We start from the raw sequence: 18,209 nt of genomic DNA on the forward strand, positions 1-18,209 counted from the left end.
TTTATATATATTTTTAAGAATAAAGACTAGAATCCACAAGTGAAAAATGAAACTTCTACCTTGCTTCCAGTCTCTCCTGCACCATTACGTTCCTCCTACTCCCCACGTGGGTAGCCTAGGGGTGCGGTGAGGTTCTCAGCAGGGCCTCCAAACCACTGTCAGTGCACTTTCCTAGCACTTGGATTTCCTGAAGCAGATAGAGGAACCTTTGTGGTTGAACTTACATATTATTAGCTGAATATGTTCATTTTAGTGACATCACTGAGAAGGCTTAAACCTGCCAGTGGAGTTAGGTGGGTCGTGTTAACACTAAGGTACTAACAGGCAGCAGGAGAGTGTGGGGGAAATCTTAGCACATGAGCCCGCCTGTTCCCAGCCTTTCTGCAAATAAGTCTAGGTGCCATGGTCATTCACTCCCTTATAGGAGACTCTGAGCCGAGTCATTAAACCCGAGAGAAAATGATAGGTTAGTCAACGGAGATAGGCTCGTTACACATGGGGACAAAGTTTAATTCAGTTTTGAGTGTTGACGGTTTTATGTGATTGACTTTGTGGAGAAGGGTGAAAGAGGGGAATCAACTCTTCAGTTGTCACTAAATGGCAACTCACTCCAGTATTCTTGCCTGGAGAATCACAGGGACGGTGGGGTCACACAGAGTCGGACACGACTAAAACGACTTAGCAGCAGCAGGGCAGTCTTAAAAGTTTTTCTAAAGTAAAAACTTCGGTAAGACGGGGAGAATGAGAATTTACTCTTGCTACCAGGCTCCTCCGTCCATGGGATTTTCCAGGCAAGAGTATTGGAGTGGGGTGCCATTGCCTTCTCCCTACATTAAGGTAGAGGCTTATAATTACTGATTAAAACAAATTTAATATATATCTCTCCTTCCCCCAATTTGGGTCTGCGTAGCCTGCCAGTTGGTGTCTACTTTGCCTGGTTAGCTCTGTAGCTACACATGAGCATTACAGAATTTGAGAAGTATATGGGGTTTGTGTGTTTTTAATTTGAAAAGTTTTTCTAGAAGAAATTTGACAGGTAGGTGAGCAAGAAAGGACTTTTCTTATGAATTCAGCACAATCTGAAAAAGTAGGCAAGGTAGAAGAAACTTGTTGACAAAGATTCAGAAATTTATCTGAAGTAACAGCCTGATCAGCGAACTCAAATTCATGATTATTGTCTGGGTCAGTATTTGAAGGAGGGAAGGATGGTGAAATTGATAACAGGTGAAAAATAATAGAAACGACATGAAGAGAGAAGTTATATAGGGTAAAGTTAAACAAGTTTCAGTATTTTTCCTACTTTCTTGACTTTTCTTTTAAAGCAGTGTCTAGTGAGGGTAGCTAAACTACTTACTTACTGTTCACCTTCCTTTACATGTTTTATTTTCTTTGTTGGGGTTTTTCATTACCAGGCTGAGTTGACAGAGTGTTTCTTAGGTGCCATGAGTAGGGTTTTAAAGATGCACACTGACCCACAGGCCCTCTCGGTGACCCCACTTAGCTTGCCTACCTTCTTCCTTTGGATTGAGACGATCAAAGGTCACCTTTCTGTGGGGTTTCCACATAAAAAGCATAATCACAAAATAATGAACTTTCCCGTTTACTTCCTGGCTTATATTTCTTGAGGAGACTTTTTCATAAGGTGATGTTGGCCTGATTTGGTTCTCTGATAGGGGAGAAAACTGATGACCAGACAGCGTCATTTTTAAAATCACTTGCTTATAGTCTTGCTTGTAATCTTAAAGTAAATAGAGGTTTAACTAATTACTTTGAAATATAAGTGTGGTAATTTTAGATGAAATATGTATATTCCAGTTTTAGATTTTAGGAATTTCCAGTTATTTATTAATTAACATTTTTCCCCTCACTTTCTATTTAAGTGACCATTATTAACAGGTCTGAATAATCAGCTTTAATAGTGGTTTTAACTGTCCTCCTATAGTTATTTAGGGCTTCCCTTGTGGTTCAGCTGGTAAAGAATCTGCCTGCAATGTGGGAGACCTGGATTCAATCCCTGGGTTGGGAACATCCCTTGGAGAAGGGAAAGGCTATCCACTCCAGGATTCTAGCCTAGAGAATTCCATGAACTGTAAAGCCCATGGAATCACAGAGTTGGACACGGCTGAGCGACTTTCACTTCACATAGTTTTTATGTTTGCCACAGGTATTGGTTACATCAGTGAGATACCGTTTACTATAGTCTGCTGTGTGCACAGCACTGTCCTGAGTGTAGGGAAGTTGCCATTGCTGGTTTAGGGATTTGTTAAGGGTAGAAATGGAGTATCTGCAGCTTCAGATTATAAATTGGCATATTTATCTTTCTAATAGTTCTATTAGTAGGAATTTAATATGAATGAAAGTTAGCCTGTATCTTAAAGTAAGTGAAGGAAATTGGTTGTATACAGAGGAATCCATTTGCCTGGCTTTTAAGTAATTCTTATGAAGTTATAGCCTCTGTGCCTGTTGAAAGGTAGTATTCTGCCCCTTGTTTTCTTGTCTTTTAAACACTTAAACTTGCAAAGTCTGACACTGCTATAGCATGAAGAAACCCTTTGAACAGAAAGTCCTTCCAGCAGAAATGCTATTTTGTTAGAATATTTAAGGTCAGGCGTTGTCTTTTTCCTGTTGGAACAGCACCTTGCTAACTAGTGCTAACACAGGAGGATAATTATTAAACTTTACAAGCTAATAAGTCCATAAACTAGATAAAAAATTAAAAATGTGTGCTCAAAAAATGTGCTGATTGATTTCAGCAAGTATGCCCAATTTCCAAGGCTGTTTGGGTTTTCTGTTTGTTTTTTTGTTTGTTTGTTTAGTTTTATTTATTTATGGTTCCTATGCTCTGTGTGCAGCTTTGTATGTATTTCACAGATAAGGTAATGTGTGAAGCACTTAAACTCACCAAAAATTTTAGATAATAAGTTTGATTGAACTTGGAATGAAACCACTGGGTGGGATGGAGGTATAACAAAGAATGAAATACGGGTGGATGGGGTGGGAATATATATTTACAAACAATATTTTTTATATTTATAATTGCTTAGGATTTAATATGACTTATTAGGGGAGAAAAAGAATGAAAAAACACTCCCTGCCAAGATAAAGATGCATTTTCTTTTGGAAAGAACCACTTTATTTTCCTCCTTTCTTTTTCTTTTTTCCTTTCTTTATTTTTTCTTTTCTTTTCTTTTTTTTTGTTTTTTTTTTGTTTGTTTTTTGTTTTGAAGATATTTGGGCTATAGGGTGTATATTTGCAGAACTACTAACGTCAGAACCAATATTTCACTGTCGACAAGAGGACATCAAAACTAGTAATCCTTATCACCATGACCAGCTGGACAGAATATTCAATGTAATGGGATTTCCTGCAGGTACACATTATATTTTTGTTTTTGTTTTTAAATCACTGTTGTTTGAACTTAGATGTCTTCATTGAAAGGATGTGTATTTTTAGCTGATGAAAGCTACTCTTACTCAATTCTTTATATTTATGACTTGCATTAATCAAAGACCCAGAGAAATAGCAAAATTTGTAGAGTTCACATATTAGCATAAAAATATTTATGGGTTTCTTGAATTTGAGGAGTGTATTTTTGTTTCATTTCGGTTTTTGGTTTTGTTTTGTTTAATATTTAAAATGATAAAATATTTGAAATATCTGCGTTTAAAAAGTGCCTTTAGTTCTCACCATTGGCAACTGAATAGAATTCAGGAGCATGTCTTTTTGTCTGACAGCACTTAATAATAATGTCATTGTTTGGTGTTTGAATACAGATTTTGAAGACTGTTTCTACTTGAAACATATTGTATTGAATCATAGCATTTTTTGCTCTATAACCCTTGTCAGTAAGAACATTCTTTCCAGTTAAAACAGGTAGGATGTGAGTGAAGGCCCAGCTCTGCACAGCGAGCGGGCCTGCTCTGACTGCCGCCGGGAGGGGTGTCGGGGCATCTCGTCATGGGCTTTAGAGCTCCAGCCCCAGCCCAGTCCTTGTGCGACGGAACAGGAGTCCATTACTCTCCATTTGAAACGCCTGCATAGTTTTGGCTAGTCAAGTACTTATTGAAATAATAAACAAGTTTATTATTAATAAATATATATTAATAACTTAAAATATCAATAACTTATTATTGAAATAATAATAAGAAACAATATATTGTTATTAGGAATTTTTCTCAGGTCGGTGGCTCAAAACTAATAAAGAAATATCTGGGAGTTATAATTCCACATTCCCTTTAATTATCAGTAAGTGCAAAATAGCTACCTTTGTCCAGAACTGATCAACATTTCTACAAAGATTGCTTTGTTGAGATGGGAGTTTCATTTGTTCACTAAATATTTATTGAGCACCTGCCATGTTTCAGGCACTGAGTTAAGTGTAAAATATTGTTGATATAATAAATGTGATTCTTGCCCTCTTGGAGTTGACATTGAGCTGCTTTAAGTAGAATGTTGAAAGAATAAGAGTAGTTTGAGTAGGTGGAGAAGAATGGCCTTTTCTTCCCACTTCTGAATGCACTCATCATTTCAGGGGTCCCCCGAGGAAGGAGCCTGACTTACAGGGCCTTGGAGGAGGGGCAGCCTCCACAGAAGATGGTTCTGAAATGGTTGTTAGGGTGTGGTTCCACAGTTGGGATCCGCTTATAGGGAATCTGAAAACCAGGCAATAGAATTTAGATTTGATGCGCTAAAGAAGAAGAATCTATGATAAGTTCTTGAGAACTAGTGCTGTGATTTGTGTTCTACTTTAGAAAGGTTTTTATGGCAGGGGTATGTAAAAATTTAAGAGGGGTAACTGAAGTCAGGAAACCAGCTCTGACCTGCAGCAGTACTCCACATGTAAAGTGATTTGGATGGAGAAGAAAGGATGGTATAATTTTTTAGAGTAAGCCTGTAATTGGAAGAAAAAAATAAAAGATTATCTCAGGATTTCTATTTGAGAAATTGACAGAAATAAAGAAATTGGAACAAGGAAGTAGTCAAGGAAAAAATTCCATTTAGGAGTTTAAAGTATGTATTTAGTTTACAATATGTGGTATCTGGAGGCTAGATAGCAGATATTTTTATAAGCCAGTTGAGAGAGAAGCTAACCTCTGGAGGTCACTTAAAAGCTGAGGTGCCGTGAAGCTACCTGGTAGAATGTGGGCACTTGTGGCCTCTCAGTAACGCCTCTTGATGGGGACAGCAGGTTTCTCAAACCGCGTGTGGTGTTTGAGTAACTAATGCCAGCACACCTGACCAAGACTTTTCCACCTGATGGGTCCGGTAGCTGGGGTTGCTTTTGTTGTTGTTATTGAAACTAGCCCAGGTTCTAGCTGACTTGTTCATATGCTCGTATATCCTACTCTCTGTTTCAGACAGCTGTAACTGCTTACCTTGATTGCCACGGAAAGCAGTGTATTTAATAAGGGGAGCGTAAGGAGGGCCGTATAAAAAGGACAGCTTACAGCTGCTGAGGGGGAAGATATTGCATTTATTGTTGAAAAGATTGGTTGCTGGATTAACCAAGACATGACGGGACAAAAATTTTACAGATAAGAATAGAACAATTTAATAATGGAAATATTTGTTTATAATTTGTTGGTGTCTTAATATAGAAACTGAGATGACTTATAGTAAAACATAGAGAAAATAGACATTTAAAAAGTTTAAAAAAAAACAAGAGAGAACACAACGTATGGAGAATGCATGTACAGTTAAAGATGTTTACTGCAGCTCACCATTTATTCAAAGTCTGTACTTTCAGGGAGGTTAAAATGTAGGACATGTAATGAGAAGTGAAGTCACCTTTATTAAAGTTCTTGACAACAGGAACCTAGACAATATAAAATTGTATCAATGTGTTTCACAGATAAAGATTGGGAAGATATAAAAAAGATGCCTGAACATTCAACATTAATGAAAGATTTCAGAAGAAATACGTAAGTTGGCAAGAAAATAGACTGTTGATTTTTGCTTTTCTAGAATACTCAGGATCAGATTGAATACTCAGCATGATAGAATACTTGACAGAAGACTAGTCTGTTAAATAATTTTACTTATTTACTATAATAAATGTTTTTGCATTGTGGTAGTCTTCATTTCTTAAGATGTTTGGTGATACAAGAAGGTGAATGTCTAATAGCAGCAGCTGATTTGGATATGAGGGGAAAAGTCAGTTCATTTCTTTCCATATTTGTTACTTTCTGGAAGCTCTTTGTCTGTGAAAGGTATCACAACTGAAGCAGTAAGAGACTGAAACAAACCAACCTTTGCTGGTAGCCACCTGTCTCCTCCTGGGTTGGGTTGTAAATTTAAGCAGGTTTTTTAATAGAGAAGAAGAAATGGTTCATCTATTTTCACAGCAGGATCAGGGGATTGGGACATGCAGTTTACAGACCTATATGACAGTGTTTTTAAAATTTGTATTTATTTTAAGCTTACTAGTAAGGCTGAGTTCAACTCTTGACCCATACGTTATTTAAGATCATTGTTGCGATAGCATTCATGTGAACAAAAGCTAAGCAGTCTGTATGTTATTCATGAAATTATCTTGGCATTTAATCAGTGGTGTCCACTTAAAAGTGATTGTGGGAGTCCTGAATGAAGTGTAAAATTGATTTAATACCATTTTCAGTGTATGTTCTGTGTTGGTTATGATTAAAATAATTCTGTTCAGAGAATTTTACCCAATGTAAAATTAATCTCAAATCTAATGTAGATATTTCATAGTGTTTCTCTTTCAGGTATACCAACTGCAGCCTTATCAAGTATATGGAAAAACATAAAGTTAAACCAGATAGTAAAGCATTCCACTTGGTAAGTTTTAGAGAACAGTACTAATGAACTATATTTTTCCCACCTGTTTAACCCAACCTGACTTTTTTGTACTCAATTTCTGTGGTTACTCAGTATTCTTAGAGTTCTTTAATAGTAATACTAATAGAGAGTTCTTGTTGGTGTGTACTAGTAATGATATCCAAACCCAGGTTTTTCCAAACCCAGGTTTGACAGCCTTAATGTTTGGTTACATTTAATTTTCTAAAGACAGTCATTGAACCAAGTCTGTCACTTTTTAAAAATTCTGTTTATTGGTTTTCATCAGTTATTTTAAAATTTCAAAGAATCAAAATGAAAACAGTCTTACTGTTCTGAAATAAGGTTTAGAGATTATTTTTTATTTCAGTCCTTTGAAAGGTTGTTTACAGAATTTTAACTCCCAAGGTGCCACTTATAAACGTAGCTGTTACAGGGCCTTCAGGGCCGCTGTGCGTTGTGTGCTTTTTCTGGGAGAGTATGAGAGATGCGGTGTGTAGATAGTGCATAGTAGGAAACTGATTTGAGCTAGGATCGAACTGTGCACTATCAAGGTGACCTGTGACATTATAGTCAACCGTTGTCAAATTTGTTTACAGTGAAATTTCCATTTTTACATTAAAGCAATTAAAAATGTTTTTCAGGTTTATGTTTTTCAAAGAAAGTAATATAAAGGAGGATTGAGGGAAGCAAGTTGTATTTTGCTTGGCTTAAAATTCTTTTAGTCCTTTTTTCCCAGTATTTTTAAGTGAGTTCATTAAACAGGAATTTCTCTACTTTGAAAGGATTAAAATTTCCTTTAGTACCAGGCCACTTGGCAAATATTTCTTCCATTTCTGCTTTTTCTTCTCCTTCTACTCTTCTACTTCTGCAGTTATGGTTTATCATGTCCTGTATCATACATTTCATATCTAATCAGCAACTTAAAAGACAGTGCTCAACTGACCATATTACTACACAGTGTATTATTATCCAAATCATGGCTTCCTATAATATACTTAAGATAGTACCCAAATTGGAAGGTAAGTTAGATCCTTCAAAGTTACGGCCTTATTTATTCTAACAAAATACTGGTGACAGTGGTAGAGCAGAAGTCCCGCTTTAGGGGGATTGCCTCACCATCCACCCCGCTTGCTGCTGCTCATTCTAGTCTAAGGCCTCTCACCACCCCCACCGCTGACACTCCAGAGACCAACTTTCTTTTCCACTCACCTGCTTGTTTTTGCTAGGGTAACTGTCTTGCATAGTCCCATCTGAAAGCTCTAATGTAATTTCATTAAACCTGTGGAGTGTTTTAAGTAGCAAATCCATGCTTTTCCTTTCAGTCTCAAAATAAAATTATGCTTCTACTGAAATATCAGCTCATTGAAATTAAACTGTCACCATCTCAACATTTCATCTGCATTTAAACATATCTCCTGTCCTTTTATTCTTGTCTCATCTCCCACCATCTCCACATGTTCCATGGTTTTCAGAGTGTGTCCTAGTCCAGCAGCACAGTCATCTGGGGCTGTTAGGAAGTGCTCCTGGGCTGTTCTGGAGTGCTCTGAAGCCTGGAAATCATGGTGTGAGGTCAGAGATTATAAGCCAAGAGACCACCATTTAGATACTATCTTAAATAACATGTTACATCAAATGTTCTACTTCATAGAGCCTATAGTAAATTATATTTCAACCAGAAGATACTGAATTTTCACATTAGTGTGACATTTCTGTAAGTAATATTAGTTATGATGATGATGATAGTAATGGCTAAGACTTATGTAGTGCTTTCTTTGTGCCCAGCACCATTATAATTGCTTTCTACATATTAACTCATTTAATTCTGAAAATAAACTGTTTTTAACCCGTCTTTGACAAACGGGGTTACAAAGTGGTTAAGTAACTTGTTTCAGAGTCACTCAGCTAATAAATGTAAGGTCAGGATTTGAAGCCAAGCAGTCTCCTTAGAATCTCCACTCGTAAGCACGCCCCTGTTCTCTGTGGTTCTGTGCCAGTCCCCGCGTCTGTTTGTAGACCTGGTGCGCACTGTCAGGAGAGCACTGTCCAACCATCTGTGCTGTCCAGTAGGGCAGTCCTGAGCCATGCGCGGCTGCCGAGCTCTAGAAATGGACCTGGTATGACTGAGAAGCTGACTTTTAAAATTTAGTTTAGTTTTGATTCATGTGGATTTACATCAATAGCCACATGTGGCTAGTGTATTTATATTACAGGTTTTCCCTGTAATAGAAAAATAATAACTCGAAGAATTTTAGTCCTGTTCTAAATTGGGTATAGCAATTTAGATAACGTAGGGAAAAGATTGTTGGTTTAGAGTAAGAAGACATGAGTTTAGTTAGGTCTTACAGGAGAACCAACTGAGATAATGAATATTAGAATGACTAAAATGTGAATTACTACATTATGTGGAATAATTGGGGAACTTGGAGAGGGGAGTTAATTTGGGGCAATAAATGCCTCCCTATTTTGAGGTATTATTAATTAAAAAAAAATGCATCCCACAATGTGCCACAGGTGTGACTATGAGAAGTAAAACAGTGATGTGTTTATGACTTATGGTTTCAGCTTCAGAAGTTGCTTACCATGGACCCAATAAAGCGAATTACCTCAGAGCAGGCTATGCAGGATCCCTATTTCCTAGAAGACCCGCTTCCTACATCAGAGTAAGTGATCAGTTTGTTCACTCACCAGCTCCATAGACGTTTTTGGTGCCTGCTTTCCTCTAGTTGTCAGCTCCAAGTCACCATCGCTCTTTATGGGGACCCAGGGGAATCCTTTTGAGAGGCAGAAAGTGAGCTCTGATGACTGAAGTGTCCTCGGGTTTTACAGCTGGCATGGTGCTGGCATCATTTGCCTCTGTCATTTGGTTAGTGACAGGTTGGTTCCACACACTGTCTGCCTCACCGCTTGCAGTTACGGTTGCAAACTCCACCCCAAGTACATTTGTGTTTCCATTCTTTCTTTCCTTTTAAATGTAGCAGGGAGAGTAAAAGAGAAATGTTTGTTTGACTAATCACATTCCTGCCAGAATCTCTCTCTTGTTTGTGATGATAAAAAAGGACCACTGAGATCAAAGAAGAAATCAGAGTCCTCTCGGAGTATTGTTGATTATTCATACAGTGAGCCGCCCTCCCATGGCCTGCTGTCACGGCAGTGGTTAGAAGAAGGGACTTGCTGTGTCACAGTTGCACGAAAGATGCTTATTACATCACAGATAGGGGGTTTGAGTCCAGACTAAAAGATGAAAGCAAGAAACACTTACATACAGCATTTGAAATACTGGTTAGTATACCAGAAATCGTTTTTCTTTTTCTTTTTTCTTATGATCAGTGTTTTTGCCGGTTGTCAGATCCCTTACCCCAAACGAGAATTTTTAACAGAAGAAGAACCTGATGACAAAGGAGACAAAGTAAGTATTAAAGTACAGTTGGCATCTGGCTTTGTTCGGTGCCCCCATGACTTCTGGCATGGACATCTTTGGTTCTCCCTCTGAGTTGAGCTGTGTCTCTCTGTTTAACCAATTGAGAAGAACCAGCAGCAGCAGCCGGGCAATAACCACACGAATGGGACCGGCCACCCAGGGAACCAAGACAGCAGTCACACCCAGGGACCCCCGTTGAAGAAAGTGAGAGTCGTCCCTCCTACCACTACCTCAGGTGGACTGATCATGACCTCAGACTATCAGGTACTCAGGCTGTCTCTCAGTGACCTGCGTGTCAGTACTGCCTGTGGGCTTGTGAGCACTGGGAAATGCGACGTAGCTAAAGAAAAGACCTGCCTGTGTATGCCAACACACTGATGGGAAGAGCTATGGGCGTGGAAGGTGCCCGGTGGTACAGTAGAGGGGGCTTAGCCAGACTTCGGGTGATTGGACCTAAATTGTGCCGTTGATTGGCTCTGTGACCCTGGACACAGCTCTAGTTTCTCATCTGTATCATGAGCGGGCGCACCTACCCTGCCGCTGCCGTGGGGCAGCTGAGGTGACCCTCAGCATCTGGCTCACAGCGGTGTTCAGAAAGTGGTGAGTCTCACTTCTGCAGCCCCATCCAGCCTCAAGGGGGTGGTTCAGATCTTCTCAGTGTCTTCATTTGTCGGATGTGGGTGATGGCCAGTGTGAGGCTGTAGTCAGGATGAAATGAGACTGTGTGAGCTAATGGCAGTGGCCAGCCGGACCGACAGTCGTTTGATAGATGACACCAGTCACTGTGTTCATTATTATTATCTTCCTTAAAACTCTTAGTAGCGTTCACAGTACGCAGTGAGTACTTGCTGAGTGTCAGTGGTGGTGCTGGGGGTGTCATGATCATAGGAAGAGCTTGTCAAGACTTACCTGTGCCAGCTCTTCTGTCAGTGTGGGACAGACCTTCCTTCCTCCAGGCAGTATGATAGCTGTGAGGTAAGCTCTATTGGCAGGAAATTGGGGCTCATGGAGGTTGAGCCCCTTCCCTCGTTCACCCGTCAAGCCAGGGTGGACTCAGGACACAGACTCAGACCTGCTAGGCAGCTCCCTGTGCATTCTCTCCAGTGACAACAGCAGTTCCTTCACAGACAGACCCGTTCTGAAAACTGTATACCTTGTTCTGATCCTATTCCCATCTGGTCTGAATTCACTGTGGAAGTGTACTGAAAACTTGACCCATGAGAATTATTTACCTACTGAAAGAGATTGTAATAAATGGATAAGGCTCCCAGAGCCTGCGACTACACGTCAGGAATTAGATCTGAACTCTTCGCATGGTTCATGGGGGGTGCAGCCTAGGAAGCCCTGGGGATCACTGTCTGCTGAGTGGTGGCTGTCCTGCGGTGAGCTCAGCGAGCAGGGGCTCCAAGGCAGGTGTCTTGCGAGCTCATGGTTGCTGCTCCCCTCCCCACCTGGGAGACGAGCACATCTCCGGCACACGAGTGTGTTTGCACACAAGGTGTGCGTCCTGAGCAGGGGTAGGGGGGGTGGGGGGACTCTAACCTTTGCCACTGAAACCAAGGAAATGCTGCTGTGTGTGTGTGTGTTGACGTTATTGTGGTGGTTTTTATGAGTGATTTCAAAAATAGTATTTCTGACTAGTTTTACATGTCCACTCTCTTTAAAATATTGTTTTTGCTAGGGTTGGCGGAATTTCGAGTTATATGATTTATTAGATATCTTTGAAAGAGGAAAGTATTAAATTGTAGTTAATCTTCCATAGTGTTTGTTTTGGGGAGCTAATAGCATGAGAGAAACGTGCAGGGCTTTGAATAAGAATATAACCGGTTGAAACTAGAGGTGTTTGACTCTACCTCTTGTGCTGCTTCTAGAATTGAGAATACCACTCTTCCTACATTTCAATAGCTGTAGCTTTACCTTTGTATATTGCTTGTAGCTGAAAAACAAGGTTCATTAATTTATAGAGCATAAAAATATCTAATGCTGAAGAAATAATTCTGTAATTTCCTTTCTTGTCGTATTCATTTCTTATTCTTCAGTCATGCATGGGTGTTGGGAGTTTTCTATTGAAAAAACAAGTATGTAGATTAGCTTTGAATTTCTTCTATGTATACATCATTGAGTTCAAGAGTAAGTGTCCCAGACAAATTATTTATGAGGTAGGTATGAGTAGCATGAAAGGGCGTTCCTGTTAATAGAATGAACCACGCAGCACAGGAGTAAGACTCACTTTGGTGTTATTTTATCAGCAGTACTTCTGACCTTCATAAAGAAAGGCTGACACTAAAAGATTTTAAGGGTTTTGTCATTTTAATTCTAAAGCCAGTACCTAGCACAGGACCTTTAAAGTTCTTACTGCTGTAAAATAAGTGACATCTCGAACACACAGAAGCCTTGCTGGCCTGGGGTGCAGCCAGCCCACAGCAACGCCGAGTCACGTCTCCTCTTCCTCTGCTTTTCCAGCGTTCCAATCCGCATGCTGCCTATCCCAACCCCGGACCAAGCACATCGCAGCCGCAGAGCAGCATGGGGTACTCAACTACCTCCCAGCAGCCTCCACAGTACTCCCACCAGACACATCGGTACTGAGCTGCGTCGGACACCGTCCATGCACTGTCGCGGTGCCGCAGGCCGCCTGCAGCTTTTGGCGGGAGCCTGGGATGGGCCATGAGAATGTACTGTGCAGCCACGCAGTCAGATGTCCGGTAGCCAAGTTCCACCGCTTTTCACAGATTGGGGTAGTGGCTTCCACGTTGTCGCTGTCTGGAGTTAGGCTTGAGAATTAAGTGCTAGCACAGTTTGTGTTGTGGGTTTGCTACTTCCATAGTTTACTTGACATGGTTCAGACTGACCAATGCATTTTTTTCAGTGACAGTCTGTAGCAGTTGAAGCTGTGAAACGTGCTAGGGGCAAGCATTTGTTGTCGTATGTGGTGAATTCTTCCAGTGTAACAACATTATCTGACCAATAGTACACACACGCAGAGGTTTAACTGGTACTTGAAACACGCAGTATACATTAACGAAGCAACCAAGACTCAACATGAGATTATTTCGGTACACCTTTCATTTCAGTGTCTTATCAGTGGGTTGATTCATTTTCTACATTAATCAGTGTTCTTTGACCAAGAATATTGCTTGGATTGTTTTGGAAAGTACAAGAAGCCACATAGTTTTTCCAGGAAGGTTTCAAAACTCCCAAAGATTAATTTCCAACTTCTGAGTTTGTTTTTATTTTCAATCTATGACTTGACTGGTATTAAAGCTGCTATTGATAGTAATTAAATATGTTGTCATTGATATAAACCTGTTTGGTTCAGCAAACAAACTAAAATGATTGTCATAGACAGTGTTTTATTTTTCCTGTTGGTGTTGCTGATTTGTGAGCATGCTTTAAGATGAAAAAAGCATGAGTGATAACTTCCTTAAAAAGGCACGGCATCCGATTCAGATATTTTGTCCTGATTTTAAAGCTGGTTGGTGTAGTGCTACTAAAATTTCGTTCAGTTCATTTTCTTTTTTTAAAACTTGTTCGCACGTTGTTTAGGGTGCCCTTACTTCAGCAAAGAAGAAGGAGTAGGAGAGCCTTAGACTTTTTGAGGAAAAAAGAAAACCTATAACATACAATGTACTGTATCAAACTATTTTACATGAATGACACAAGTATTCTGAATTTAAAAAAAATTGAACATTGTTAAAAACAAGGTGTTATGTAATAAATTTATTTTTCATAAATCAAAATATGGAGTCAACTGTATTTTTATGTACACACAGGTGTTTTATTTTAAAATGTGCCCTAACAAGTGGCCTCTGAGGAAACCTTTTCAGGTGTTTTCATTGATAGTATCTTTTGCCTCCACAATGAAGTGGTGGCCTAAGGTTTAGATATAAATTCGTTTCTCTGTACACTTAGTGCAATAATTTAAGATGAGAAATAGACACTTTTCTAACTGAAAGACATTATAATGAGCCTTCCCTTTCTAGAATAATGCAAGAATCTGTGTTATGCTGAGCCCATTTTGTTTTATCCAGATAATTATTTGAGAGGGAGTCCCTCCTTCACAAAATACAGAAGATTAAAAACACTAACATATTCTTTTCTTTAAAACTCAATGCATTGAAATAAAAACATTCTAGAACATTTTAAGAACTGAGGGATCCTAAAACTGAGTGGCCCGACCCTCACGGGACGGATAATTTTTGGAAGCTAAGTTTGTGTTTCCGTGTTAGTTCTTCACTCACACAAGGCACAGATCTGAGAGCAGGGCCCCACCTCTGTCACTTCCATAGCCCTTTTACCTGAATTTCCCTTCCACTCTGATTGTCTTCTGTTGTTCTCTCCCTGCCCTCAGTGCCGTGCTTTTGAAACTCATGCACATGAGAATCATCGAGAGCTTTCTGTCTTCTCAGGGCTGGTACCCGAGGTTGATTTGGTAGGTTTGGGTGGAACATGGAGTCTTCGATTTTAACCAGGACCCCAGTTGGCTCTGATGCCCTTGTTGAGGGTTGCACAGGAAGAAGAATGCCCCCAGACTGCTCTAAAGCCTGAGCAAATGTAGCGGCTAAGTGACTCGGAGAGAAGGCTGTTCCACTGTCTTTTCCTTCTGCGTGAACTTCAAAAAGCCAAACCCACTACAACAGGTTCCTCTCTGGGTGCTGGAAACTCTATGGACACGGTTCTCAGATGCTGTTACTCCTTTATCAACCTCGGTTTTCTGGGTGGTGCTGCCCAGGCTTGCCAGTGTCCTCCCCAAGCTGCAGATTCCTGTACTGTGTTGCGTCTGTGACAGATGACACACACACGCCCGCCGTGGTTCTCTGGCTGGCCCCCTGGCCCCGTGTCTCTGTATACCACCTCTTGACACATAGCTGTTTTCGGTCCCTTTCCCCTCCATCCCAAGCCTCCCCTCTTCACACTTGCTCCCTGGCCGCGATGGCCAGATTTCCACCCTAGACCTCACCAGCACATCTGAGCTGTTACTAGGTTCTCTCTGGACTGAGCACATCCAAGTGCAGACTCCTGACTCCACTGTCCCGCCTGCACCTCCGTGACAGATCCTCCCTCCCAGTTGGCTGGGCCACACGGCAGCCTTGGCGCATCTTCACACACACACATGTCCGCTTGTGCGGACACCCCATGTGCGACTTTTCCTGAAGGGACTTCTAGCCGACACCTCCTCCTCTTCCCTGCACCCCCAGTCTTCTCTGCTCACCTCCTCCAGACAGCCAGACCCCTAACTGTCCCCACCAGGCCCCGCACGTCCTCCCGCGTGTCCCCTGCCCTGTCACCTGGCTCCTCCAGCTCCAGTGCAGTCCTGGCTGTCCCTGGAGCCTCCCTCACGGGTGTTGTCTCGAGACTGACACTTGCTGTTCCACTGCACCTGTCTTTCCCCAGCTTCTTGGCTTTCTCCCTCACCTCTCTGAAGTTAGCTCGAATTGTAACTTATCAGAGGCTCCCCTCTCTCCCACCCCCAACACCCCCCCACTTGCTCTCCATATAAAACTCAGCCTGTTCCTGCCTTCCCCACCAGCCAGCATCCCAACCCCTTGGCGTGGCTTTGTTTTCCTGCGTAGCACTTCCTGTCACCAACACTTGTGTCATGCTTTTTCTACTCCTTGAAGATAAACTCTACAAAGACAGCTTTTTTTTTTTTCAATAGAAGTATAATCAACACACACACTGTAAAATTGAAGTGTACAGTCTTTTGATTGGATGCCCATGAGCCCGCCTATATGGTATAATGGAAGAGGCAGAAGCACAAGGTCAGAAAACAAAACTGTGGTCGCCAGGGACAAGAGTGAGAAAGGGAGTTGTTTTGGGGGGCTTTTTCCTTTTAACTTTTGACTGCCACATGTGGGATCTCAGTTCCCCAACCAGGGATTGAACCCACAATCCCTGCTTTGGAAGTGCGAGTCTTAACCACTGGACCACCAGGCAAGATTGGGATTGACCACAAAAGGACTTTGGGGGGTTTCTTTGGGTGATAAAACTGTTCTGTGTCCTGATTTCTGCAGCACAAGTGAATGTGAAAACCTGCAGAACTCAGCAGGTGCATCTTAGTGGTTCTAAATTTTTCCTTAATAAAAAAAATAAATAGAAGGGGGAAAAAAAGACCAACAAATCTAGTGTTAGCAAGGATAAGAAACAACTGGAATTCTCATACATTACTGGTGGGAATATAAACTAGAACAGTCACTTTGGAAAACAATGGTTCCTTATAAAGTTAAACCTATACTTACCATATGAACTTGGAGTTGCACTTTAGTTATATAACCAACAGAAATCAAAGCATATCCACACAGTAGCCTGTAGATACATGTTCAAAACACCTTTATATTATAGCCCACAAATGGATGTCTGTTTATAGAGGAATAGATAAATAAATGGGGGAAAGTGTAAACAGTGACAGATTTTATTTTCTTGGCCTCCAAAATCACTGCAGACAGTGACTACAGCCATGAAATTAAAAGACACTTGCTCCTTGGAAGGAAAACTATGACTGACCTAGACAGTGTATTCAAAAGCAGAGACATCACTTTGCCTGCAAAGGTCCACATAGTGAAAGCTGTGGTTTTGCCAATAGTTGTGTACAGATCTGAGAGTTGGACCATAAAGAAGGCTGAGTACAGAAGAATTGATGCTTTTGAATTATAGTGCTGGAGAAGACTCTTGAGAGTCCCTTGGACACCAAGGAGAAAAAACCCAGCCAATCCTAAAGGAAATCAATCCTGAATATTCATTGGAAGGACTGATGCTGAAGCTCTAATACTTTGGCCACCTCATGCAAAGAACCAACTCATTGGAAAAGACCCTGATGCTGGGAAAGATTGAGGGCAGGCGGAGAACGAGTTGGCAGAGGATAAAATGGTTAGGTAACAACACCAACTCAATAGACATGAATTTGAGTAAACTCCAGGAGATAGTGAAGGATAGGGAAACCTGGTGCGCTGCAGTCCATGAGGTGGCAAAGAGTCAGGCACGACTTAGCAACTGACCAACAACAATAAGATAAATTCAGTGAAATAAAATATTCAGCAATAAAAGTGAGCATTTAGTAGAATCTTGATTGTATGGTGATTCTGTGTACACATTATACATTTTTCAAAACGCATCAAAATACAGTTTAAATTGGTGATTTGTATATCAATTGCACCTTAAACTTGACTTAAAACCCAGTATTTGTAAGCCTTTTAACACATACCAAATTTATAAGCATATGTTAAATGTTAATTGTTATTAGTGTCCTCTCCATATGGAAATACGATTTTTTTCTTAAGACTTATAATATGACCTAGTTCTCACAGGTAAGTTGAATTTGAAGTCCTTTCATGACCAATCATTTCCTCACCTCTCATGAATCAGAGTAGAGTGTTTAAATGAGCAGATGTGGAGTTAGTGCGTCAACGATCCCAAGGCCAAAATTATATAAAGATCCCCCTGAATTCAATTTTCTTTAAGTTTTCTTTTTTAAGTCTGCAAAGGCTAGGGCTCCAACTTTTTTGAAATATTACTGAATAGGACTTCCTTGGTGGTCCAGTGGTTAAGACTCTACACTTGCAGTGCAGGGGCACAGGTTCCATCCCTGGTCAGGGAACTAAGATCCCACATGCCGCACAGCGCGGCCAAAATGCTAAAAAATGTCACTGAACAGTTAATAGTCTCCCTCTCGTGTGGAGACAGCTGTGTGCTTTCTCATAACCCAGATGTTCTTTGAGGGGTCAGAAGTATGGAACTCATGAGACATTTATTGAACATTCGGTAGCCTGGGAGCACTTGGAGCCAAACAACTGAAACAGGCCATAGTTGACGTCATCAAATCCTCAGGGAACTTACCTTAGTCGAGGAGTCAGAATACACAGCAGTGGGAGCCATTAGTGGCTGCATGGAGGGTCGAGAACTGGAACTGTCCTCTCCTAAGGAGGGGAACTCTTGCTTTTTTGATGATCCAGCGGATGTTGGCAATTTGGTCTCTGGTTCCCTGCCTTTTCTAAA

General features: G+C 40.8%; 1 protein-coding gene across 1 annotated transcript in view; it reads left to right on the plus strand.

Annotated features, from left to right (window-relative positions):
- CDK8 (cyclin-dependent kinase 8) overlaps positions 1-13,957 on the plus strand; it is an 88,084-nt gene extending 74,127 nt beyond the window's left edge. Inside the window, exons 9-15 of the mRNA XM_010851253.1 lie at positions 3,228-3,371; positions 5,853-5,922; positions 6,727-6,799; positions 9,362-9,459; positions 10,127-10,205; positions 10,323-10,481; positions 12,681-13,957. Of these exons, the coding sequence (XP_010849555.1) occupies positions 3,228-3,371; positions 5,853-5,922; positions 6,727-6,799; positions 9,362-9,459; positions 10,127-10,205; positions 10,323-10,481; positions 12,681-12,806 (749 nt within the window). The 3' untranslated portion in view covers positions 12,807-13,957. The remainder of the gene's footprint in view (positions 1-3,227; positions 3,372-5,852; positions 5,923-6,726; positions 6,800-9,361; positions 9,460-10,126; positions 10,206-10,322; positions 10,482-12,680) is intronic.
- The last annotated feature ends 4,252 nt before the right edge of the window (positions 13,958-18,209 follow it).

This window comes from Bison bison, unplaced genomic scaffold (assembly GCF_000754665.1).
Source record: "Bison bison bison isolate TAMUID 2011002044 unplaced genomic scaffold, Bison_UMD1.0 scf7180017864299, whole genome shotgun sequence".
NCBI classification, from domain to species: domain Eukaryota; kingdom Metazoa; phylum Chordata; class Mammalia; order Artiodactyla; family Bovidae; genus Bison; species Bison bison.